Source organism: Rosa chinensis, chromosome 6, assembly GCF_002994745.2.
Source record: "Rosa chinensis cultivar Old Blush chromosome 6, RchiOBHm-V2, whole genome shotgun sequence".
NCBI lineage: Eukaryota > Viridiplantae > Streptophyta > Magnoliopsida > Rosales > Rosaceae > Rosa > Rosa chinensis.
Window position 1 is genome coordinate 54,602,195 of NC_037093.1, and position 10,259 is coordinate 54,612,453.

Here is a 10,259-nt window from a genome sequence, read left to right on the forward strand (position 1 = left end):
CAAGACAGGCAAAAAGTATGTGAACTTGCACTACAATCCCGGATTATTCCGGACTTCTACTTAAGTATTCATCAATTTAGAATAAGAATTAATAATCGAGATTATAGCTCTTGTGATGAAGAATTTCTCGCCGTACCATCAAAAAGAGAGGCGAAACTCGACTCAGAACATATGAATCCATAATCTAAATATGGATTTTTTTATGCGAATAGGGACAAAGAAGTTGATTATCAAAAAAAAAAAAAAAAAAAAAAAAAAGGGGACAAAGAAGTTGATGAGGAAAAGGATTGGAATCTCTTTCCAAGTGAGAGGTGATAGAGAGGAAATTTCCGAGTTCCACGTCATCTAACGTCCATCTAACGGCACAATTGGATTGTTCCACGTCGGCTAACGTTCATCCAACGGACAAAGGATCCCAAATGACGCAACAAAACTCCCACACCATAAAATCGCAACAGTCATTGTTAACACATAGACGATATTGCCCTCGCGTAACAACCAGATTATCGAGAATACCATGTTCCTTAGCTGCATGGGTTAGGTCAAACTGGGCCGAGCCTCCTCCTCTTGAAGTCTGTTATCTCGAAAATCGAATACTAGAAATACCAGAAAACCTTTTCTTCTTCGTCCTTTACAGTTTTCCCACTGAGGCTCTCTCGCTCTCCCTCTCTCTCTCTCTTCCTCTGCGCCTGAAAGGTTAGTCTTCATCTCAATTCTGATTTCCCTTCTCTTTGTACACCGAGAAAGAAAACCAGAAACGTCTGGAATATTTCGCATCAAATTTCTGTGGCTCTTCAATTGCTGTTTCGTTTTTTAAACTCTGGTTTCCAAATCGTTAGGAAGAACCCTATATTCTAATATTTCGTCTTCTTTTTTTTTCTTCCCTATTTGCCAATTGCCATTGCTTTATGATTTTTGTCGAATTTCGTTTCTGGTGTTGTTTTACGTTGCGATGAATTTTGTAATTCGGTTATGAATTTGAAAGAAACTCCACGTGTATCTTCGATTTCGATCAAAGAGAGCATAATGACCTCGTTTTTGTGTTGTTTTTGTTCTAATAATTAGGGTTTGCGACGATCGGATTAATGAACACGTGTTTATTCTATTTATGTTTGAATTTTTCAGATTAGTGTGTTGGATATGGGGTTTAATGCGGTTTTTAGCTCCTTGAAGGAGGTTTTTCCTCAGGTAACGCTTTTTTACCTCTAATTATGATGTTATTGTCTTATCGTTTCCTTGTAGTTTTGTTGGAATTGTCTTGTTTTCCCTTTCTAGTTTTGTGAAACTTGAACTTACTAATTTGAGATTGGAGAATTGGATTTAATGTACAGAATGGTGGTTTTGGGATCACCTATTCTGATGACTCACTAGCAGAAATTTTTTTTTTATCTTGTTAGTTTCCTTAATTTGTTTGCACCAATCATTTGTATGAGTCCTGCGGATGCTAATGGTTTTGATACTTGTATTTTGATGTTATGGAATTTACACTGATTCTTTTTTCTAAGATCATAAGATTCTATGTAGTTTTTATCCGCTACTGTCGAGGCTTTGAGTTGATGGAATCTGTAGTACCTAGGATGTTTGGGGTTGGTCTGTATTTGGTTTTGATTCTGATTTACATATTATTTCTTCCCACAGGTTGATTTTCGTGTTCTGAAAGCTGTTGCTATAGAAAATTCTAATGATCTTGACGCAGCTGTCAATGATGTGCTGAATGAGGTTCTCCCTTTCTTGACCAAACATCCTGAGAGTCCTGCAATGGTTCAGACTCCTAGCAGCCAACCAACTGCAGGTATTCTATAGCTTCTCTTGAGAACCTACTGCCATTGTATTATCAATAATTACTTGCAATACTAGAATGTTGCCCTTCTTTTCCTTTTTACTTTTAAATGGTAAATTTTGCATTACGTGGTCTATCAGGGAGTAGCAAACATTGATACTAACAAGTTGCCAATTGAAATTGCAGTTGAACCTGAGGAGCAGAGTAAAGAATTAAATCACCAGGAGGTAGTTAAGGAAGTAGAGGTTGAGTCTTTTCCAGCAGCAAGATCCACTGATGCTGACAATGCCAACACTACTGATCAAACAGAATTTACAAGTGGTGCCTCCCATGAGGTTTGTACACTGGTAGATGATACAAATTCATCACAGAATCTCCTTGCCTCTTCAGATGGAGATCAAGCAACTGCACATGATGAACAAGAATTTGTGAACACTGGAAGTGAAGAACTGGAGCGACGTGGAAAGAAGATTAATGAGGATGATGACACTTTCATATTGCCGGAGGGGGTAGAAACATTTCTGAGTGATACTCAGCTTTATACTGAAACAACAGCAGTTGGTAATGTCGAAGCTGGGCTTCAGCAGTCTTTATCTGGAATGGCAACCAGTTCAGTACATGAAAAACAGGGGGTTCATGATGGCTTGGTCAATGTGCCCTATGAATGGAAAGATTTTGATTTTTCTCAGACTGATGATCTGTCTCTGTTGGAGGGTGAAAGTTCTATTGTTCAGCTGGATCCTCCTTTTCCAGAACATGCAACAGAAACTGTCCTTTCCAAGGAAGACGAGTCTTTCTGTAATATGGCTGATATGAAGGAGTCCACCATGAATAACATATGCAATATTGATGTTCTTGAAGAGAGCATTGAAGATGCTAAACATAACAAGGTACTAATCTAATAATGGATTTACATTTTGTTAGCTTTAAAAGCACATTAGTCACAAGTAATTGGCCCTGTTTATTATGTTGTTGTAAGGCTCTAAATATACTTGACCCCACATAAGAAAAATAGATTAGATATGTGGTCTTTGACCCTATGCGACACAATGATGATGTTCTGTTTTCAATAATAGTATTTTTTTTTTTATTGCTGTACTTATTAGGGCTTTTCCTTTTCATTGCATTGATTTTTTGCTTTTTTAATTTTTATACCAAAAAGGATGCACTGGTTAATTGTTATGTTTAAATTTTGGAGCTTCAGCGTAATGTTTAGCACATTCTTATATTGAAGCACCAGCAATGTGGAGTCAATTATCAGAAAGAGCATGTTTTTGCATTTTACTACTTGATGAAACAACTCCTAATTATTTGATAATCGTGCAGAGAACATTGTTTTCAGCCATGGAGTCTGTTATCACCATGATGAGAGAAGTGGAACTGGAAGAGAAAGCTGTGGATCGTGTCACAGAGGAAGCCGCAAGGGGAGGTCAGGATATTATGGTTAAGGTGGAGGAACTAAAACTGATGTTGGCACATGCGAAGGATGCAAATGACATGGTTGTCTATTGCTTAATTATTGAATTCTGAATGTAATGTATTGTTTGATAAACGTGCCATCATGACTGAGCATAGATCTCTTTTTTCTTGCAGCATGCTGGTGAAGTTTACGGGGAGAAGGCAATTTTAGCAACTGAAGTTAGAGAGCTTCAATGTCGACTGCTCAGTTTGTCAGATGAAAGGGATAAGTCACTTGCAATCCTTGACGAGGTTTTGACTCCTCTACATCCTGTTGCTTATTGTTATTAATTTTACTAATTAGTTGCTTATTTTTTGGGAGTGCCACATGTGTTATGTTAACTTCATATCATATTTGTCAAGTTGTTTACTTTTTGAAGCAGATAATCATTCAAAATAGTGGTTCTCTGAAAAGAGTAATAGTGCTCACTTTAAGTGATAATAAATTCCCAGCCTTTTGGTTTTGTTATAGTTTAAACTTCTTGTGGTCTAAGCTATACACTTAGTAAAGAGTTGAAAAGATTAGGAAGTATATATCTCTGACCGATGGGAAAAACAATAGAAATATTATCCAATTTCTTATTTCATTATCTGTTGTGTAAATGCAGATGCGTGAAACACTTGAAGCACGACTCACTGGAGTTGCAGAGTTGAGAAAAATGGCCGAGGATGAAAAGCTAGAAAAGGAAGAATCTGCACGGAAAGCTCTTGCTGAACAAGAAGCCATCATGGAGAAAGTGGTTGAGGAGTCGAAGACACTGCAACAGGCAGCGGAGGAAAATTCCAAGGTAAATAAACTTTTTCCAGTAGCCATGGACTAGACTCTAATGTAAAATAGCAGATATTAATACTTCTAATTTCTCTCGACTGTAGTTGCGGGAGTTTCTGATGGACCGTGGCCACATTGTAGATATGCTACAGTAAGTTTCTTTGTCCTTGTTTTATTTAATATTTAAGCTTGAAATTTTGATTAGATGATGGGAAGCCAGATTGCCTATCTGTGGTTTATCCTAAGCAAAATAGCACATATGGATTCACTCCTTATGCTTGAATAGGATGCAGTAAACTGCTCTTGGTTCAGTCTGTTGTTAAAAGTTCTGTTCATGTCTTGAATCTGTACATTCCTTTGCCCATACTTGAATTCTAGAAGTAACCTCCCAGTTAGTTTCGCTGTACTGCCAAGCGTTTTTAAAATTTTGCCTTATTGCAGACAAACTATGTATTCTCCTAAGTTTTACCATTTAGATCAACCGTGTAATGTTGTGTTCTCATATAATTGCAGAGGAGAAATCTCTGTAATTTGTCAGGATGTCAAGTTGCTGAAAGAGAAGTTTGATGATCGTGTTCCTCTAAGCCAGTCTGTTTCATCTAGCCAGACAAGTTGCATCTTAGCTTCTTCAGGCTCATCCTTGAAAAGCGCGGCATCTGACTTGCTTCTAGAACGAGTTGGGTCAGTTGGGTCATCTGAATCACCAAAGACCACAGAGAGGGCAAGTCCTGTTGCTTCAGTTGACGGTCTCTCACCAAAATACAGACTAGAAGATAAAACAGTCAAGGTCGATAAACAAGCTCTTATGGCCGATGGGTGGGATGTCTTTGACGAAGATCTCTTGGAGTAGTAAACTCCCACAATATAATATATTGTGAATATGGCGGGCTCAAGTTACGAAGATCTTCACCTCATGCTTTTTTGTCTTGGTTTTCAGTAGGGTTATTTTTCGCTATAGAGCGTATTACTAGTCCTCCTATCGAGATGGTGAGCTTTCTGCAGTGAATTTATTTTGTACAGTACAGATTGGAAAGCAATAATTTAAACTTGGAGATTTTGAATATGAGCAATGAAAATGCATGAAAGCCCTGAGTAAAATGCTGCCGTCGCTTTTCTCTGTAACCGAGTTACTGAGGGGTTTTCTTAGGGTGTACTCATCTTTAGAAAAGACTTTGTATTTATTTCCAGATGTTTCACCATTACCCTCTGGTTCTTACACTTTAAAATCTAAGGAGGTTCAACATTATCGGTGAGCTGTGATCTGTTGGTTAATTATAATTCCAGCATTGTAAAGGTCATAGATTTGATTCTCATAACATAGTTGGGTGGGCTAAGGGTTTTTTGAAAAAAAAGAAAAAATTTAAGGTCTTTAGCATAGACTCATTTTTCGATATGTGGACCGTTCAATTTTTATGTCCTATTTATACAGTGGTGTTCACCTGGTCAGTTGTTGACCAAATAATTTATGCTCAACAACCCTTAGATTTACATCCAAGGGTGGAAAACAAAACACCTCAACTTAATAATAATTCTCTCTGCCCTTAGATTTACATCTAAGGGTGGTTGAGCATTATTTTCTTGGTCAGCAACTGACCAGGTGAACATTTTCGCCTATTTATATATCTAAAAACTGAATTGTCGAGATATATGCGATCGAAAAATGAGTCTATTAAGGAAATCCTTAGATATTAATATCTAAGGACCTCCTTAGTAGAATATATATATATATATATATATATATATATATATATTGTAATTTTTTTATTATATTTCAAACATTCCGGTCGGTTCGGTTTTTTCGCGGTTTAAGTAGAATAGAAACCAAACTAATCTAGTTCATAAATAGTTTGGTTCGGTAGTGAACCGGATTTCAATTTTTAAAGTTATAGAATCTTAACCAAATCATATTTATAGGTCGGTTTCAACCAATTTGATCGGTTTGCACCGTGTTTTGCACACCTCTAAGCAGCCCGATAGCAGAGTTTGGAAAACACTTATGTATTTGACCATGGTTTATTTAGAAGAACTCTGGAAATTGGCATAATTCTGGGAACATATATAAACCAAAAGAGCTACAGTCTTTCATATCAAATGGTGCAAACCTATTTACAGAGTCAAAATAGACATTGATTTCGAGCTTGCTAGCTAGCTAAGCTTCATCAAGCTTGTTTACTAATTACTCTCCATCTTCCTATAGTATCAGTAAGCCTATAACTGATTCCCAACACTTCACCCACTAAAAAAGAACTGTAATCGAAGCGATGGACTGAGCGTTCAGTCATGCCAACACACAAGCATGACAGTGCATCTCCACATGATGTAAAGCCTTCCCCTCTGCTCTTTCAAACACCTTCCCAATGACCCAGTGCTTCTTCTACTTGTGCTCCTCCTCGTTGGGATTTCGTTGCTGGCGGTATCCATTAAATCAAACCAAAGAGTATACAACACCAACTGGATTCTACTGAGTTTTGAAGGGTAGCTGGTGAACTTTAACAGGCTGAGGAAAATGGATGTGTTGGAAGGGTTATGAGGACCGAGGACTTAAATAGAGATATTGAGGAGAGTGGAAAAGGAGATACCGGAGAAGTGTGAGGTGAGAAGAGAACATTATGTGTGGTGGTGGTTGACAAATGTTGGCCCCCGGTTTGCTCTATGGGACTGTCCCTCCTGTGATAGCTATATGACAAAAGCTTATACTTATATCTAGCTACTTGGTAATGGTTGTCGTCTCTTTGCTTTGCCAAACCTCTGGATAGGGACCTCTCATCCACTCTTACTTATGGAGGGGTCATCCCTGTCTTTCGCTCTGACATTTAAACCTGCATGCATTCTCATACCTACCTGCATACATGTTCCTTTCATCTAATTAGTTCTTGATCCAAAGAATGATTAGCTCTTAAAAATATAATTATCCTAGCATGCTCATACCTACCTGCATTCATGCACCGAATATAGTTCGTTGTTTCAAAAAGTTTATGTTTCTCAGAGCGAGATGATCGAAGAAGTTTATACGTTAGCTTGCTTATCTTGTCGATTTGTTTAGTTTAGTCTTGTTTAAAGCAATTCATCCACCACATCTTCTCTAACTCTTTACGATTTCTTTACTTCATCAACTCTGGTCCTCTTTTAAACTTCTTTCAAACATTTTAAAAATCATAATTTACGTCGCATGAAGCCACTAATTCTATATTAGTTGAATATTAGACATCCATACTTGGATAAGTTAATTGGCCGGTTTTCGGTTGTAATGACTCATGGAAGCTTTTTCCCTATAATGTCACAGTCAAAATTAGTAGTGATGAATTTCTATATAATTATTAGAGACAAATAGATTAGGGATTAGGGAACTATAATTTTAATACCATTTGATCACCGAAAGAATGCCACACGTATTGCCTCAGTTTGGTACTCCTATAGATAATCTTTATTTTATCTATTAGTTATCATCATGTCATGATATCAATTTCTTTATTCATCATGTCAAGATATAAACGTCAAGTCGTCAATGTAGTTCTTGCATCATCGAAGTATTATAATCGTTAGGTGTTTCATTCATCAGAAGCATAAACACAACAACAGCTGCAATGGTCTGCTAAACCAGAGCCTTATATTTAGGACAATATCGGTGTGAAATCTCCGATAAATGATATCAAAGAAAATTGTTCTGAGAAAACTTCGAAAGCTCGATGATTAATCAACAATTAGGGCAGTGTTCTCTTAACGAAAGAGTGATAATTCAACTTAATAGTTTGGAGTAGTTGAAGAATTTGTAGAATATATAGTCGGGTAGCTAGATTGGGAAGAGAACATGCATATATATCCTACGGTTTCAAATTAGCAATAATGAAGCTCTTGTAGCCAACTCTAGGTGATGGAAACTTGTAGCATATGGTGAAGAAAATCCCTCAAAGAAAACTCTAAAATTAGCACAATCATCTATATGAACTAAATGTGCAACTATCTATTGGTATGATCAAACTCACGTTCAAACGACTTGTCGGTAAAAATCTTTTTCAAAAAATAAAATAAAATAAAATAAAATATAAAAAAAAACATGTTTTCTGATAACTGATTCATCGGCAAAAGATTTTCATAAAAAAATAAAATAACATAAAAACACATTACATCTTTTGCTGATGAAGAAGTGATCGGCTATATAATTAAACATAAAAAAAACATACTTTTGTAACGACTAATTTGTTGGTAAAATTCTCTCATAAAAAAGTTAAAAGAGACATGCATTTGCTGACGATTGGTTCAATGAAGAAGCCTCCCAGAAGAAAATAAAATAAAAACATATTACATTTTTTGCTGATGAAGAAGTGGTCGGCTATATAATTAAACATAAAAATCATACCTTTGTAATGACTAATTTGTTGGTAAAATTCTCTAAAATTCTCTCATAAAAAAGTTAAAAGAGACATGCATTTGCTGACGATTGGTTCAATGAAGAAGCCTCTCAGAAGAAAATAAAATAAAAAGAATCCATCTTTGCTGATGATTAATTCGTATATCTTCGATCTTTAACCTTTATCTATTAATAGATAAAATAATTAAAACTTCTGAAACTTGTTGTATCTGACATAAAGCCTCAAAATATGTACATCTATAATTTTTTGTAACCTGCAATACTTCACAAATTTTTTTATAAATGTCCTTAAAAACATCATGTTTTGAGTAAATTAATGCGTCATCTTTTTTAGTAAGTTACAATTTGAGAATACCACTCGGCTACCATACCAACAAAACTATCAAAATTTTCATATAATATGGTAGGAACTTACTCCCAATCAAATATCAAATTCATGTACAATCTATAGTTGTGGGTTGAAGAGAAGTAAAAATTTAGGGTTGTTCTCTCGTTCTCTCCCGAGTAGGCCTGGCAACATGCGGGTATAGTGCGGGTTCTTAACGGCTCGACCCGGTAAGAACCCGTTAGCTTAACAGGTTTCACGGGCTAAACCCGGCGGGTTTGCGGATTATCCGTTGGAACCCGTTAAGACCCGTAAACATTTTTAAAAAAAAAAACTTTTTATCAAAGCAACTAAAACCAATTAAGACTTATGTATATAACCCCGCATTTGCCATTTTCTCTATATGAACTTTTTGGTTTTCTATTTTGAAATTTTTTATTTTCTACCTTTTAGATTTTTTTTCCTTTCCTTTTTTGACAAAAAATAATTCACAATTATACCACAATCCAACGGTCAGATCCTCACAAATCACCTAGAGGATCATCTTTACCGATTTATATGATGATCCAACGGTCAGATCCTTACAGATCGCCCTTAGGTTCATCCTCTCAAAATTATACGAAGATCCAACGGTCAGATCCTCACGGATCACCTAGAGGATCATCTTTGCCGATTTATACTATGATCCAACGGTCAGATCCTCACAGATCGCCCTTAGGTTCATCCTCTCAAAATTATACGAAGATCCAACGGTCAGATCCTCACGGATCTCCCTTAGGTTCATCCTCTCAAAATTATACGAAGATCCAATAGTTGGATCGTCCCGGATCGCCCTTAGAATCATTCTCACAAAATTATATTACGATCCAACGGTCGGATCCTCACTGATCGCCCTTAGGATCATCCTCTCAAAATTATGTGAAGATCCGACGGTTGGATCGTCCCAGATCGCCTTTAGAATCATCTTCACAAAATTATACTACGATCCAACGGTCGAATCCTCACGGATCACGTATTTTTACAATTAATGCCTCGTTTGGTAATGATTGCTAGAATAAGATAAAGTTTGAGAGTAAATCAAATTTTAAAAAATTAAAAATCCTAAAAGTTTGCTAGAAATGTGTTTTTGGAAAGGGTTTTGAGTTAATGGGTTACAACGGGTTTAGCCCGCAAAACCAATTAATTTGCGGGTTTTTTGCGTGCGGGCTTTTTTTAGCTCTGATTAATAAACGGGCGGGTTTGTGCTGGTTTTTAGCGTGCGGGTTTGCGGGTTACGGGTTTAAATGTCAGGCCTACTCCCGAGGAACAATCGTCATCTCTTTTTTTCTCTCTGTCTGACGGCGCATTGCCTCTATGTCGTCGTTGGACAGGTCTCTTTGGTCTCCATGTTGATCTGCTCCCCTTTCAGAGTGGGAGATATATAAGTGTGAGGACAAATAAGCGCCCCTGAATCGGGTCTGATTTGATGCATATTTCGATTCGTGAGATGGTGGGTGAGGTCGTGCACATTGGGGCCGAGCAGTGGAGTAGGTGATTGTCGGACGCGGTTGGGTTTTCG

General features: G+C 36.9%; 1 protein-coding gene across 1 annotated transcript; it reads left to right on the plus strand.

Annotated features, from left to right (window-relative positions):
• Positions 1 to 561: 561 nt before the first annotated feature.
• Positions 562 to 5,105, plus strand: LOC112172305. The gene is made up of 9 exons (XM_024309592.2): positions 562 to 696; positions 1,126 to 1,188; positions 1,639 to 1,792; positions 1,967 to 2,670; positions 3,107 to 3,280; positions 3,374 to 3,490; positions 3,847 to 4,026; positions 4,112 to 4,158; positions 4,521 to 5,105. Exons 2-9 carry the CDS (start codon positions 1,141 to 1,143, stop codon positions 4,855 to 4,857), a joined length of 1,761 nt encoding a protein of 586 aa, XP_024165360.1. The 5' UTR covers positions 562 to 696; positions 1,126 to 1,140; the 3' UTR covers positions 4,858 to 5,105.
• Positions 5,106 to 10,259: the final 5,154 nt, after the last annotated feature.

What these genes read in the sequence shown, in the direction of transcription:
- LOC112172305 (XM_024309592.2), top strand. Translation starts at nt 1,141, where the DNA reads ATGGGGTTTAATGCGGTTTTTAGCTCCTTGAAGGAGGTTTTTCCTCAG. An exon ending in TGAAGGAGGTTTTTCCTCAG is followed by an intron (nt 1,189 to 1,638) that starts GTAACGCTTTTT and finishes TTCTTCCCACAG; the next exon opens with GTTGATTTTCGTGTTCTGAA. An exon ending in CACTTGCAATCCTTGACGAG is followed by an intron (nt 3,491 to 3,846) that starts GTTTTGACTCCT and finishes GTGTAAATGCAG; the next exon opens with ATGCGTGAAACACTTGAAGC.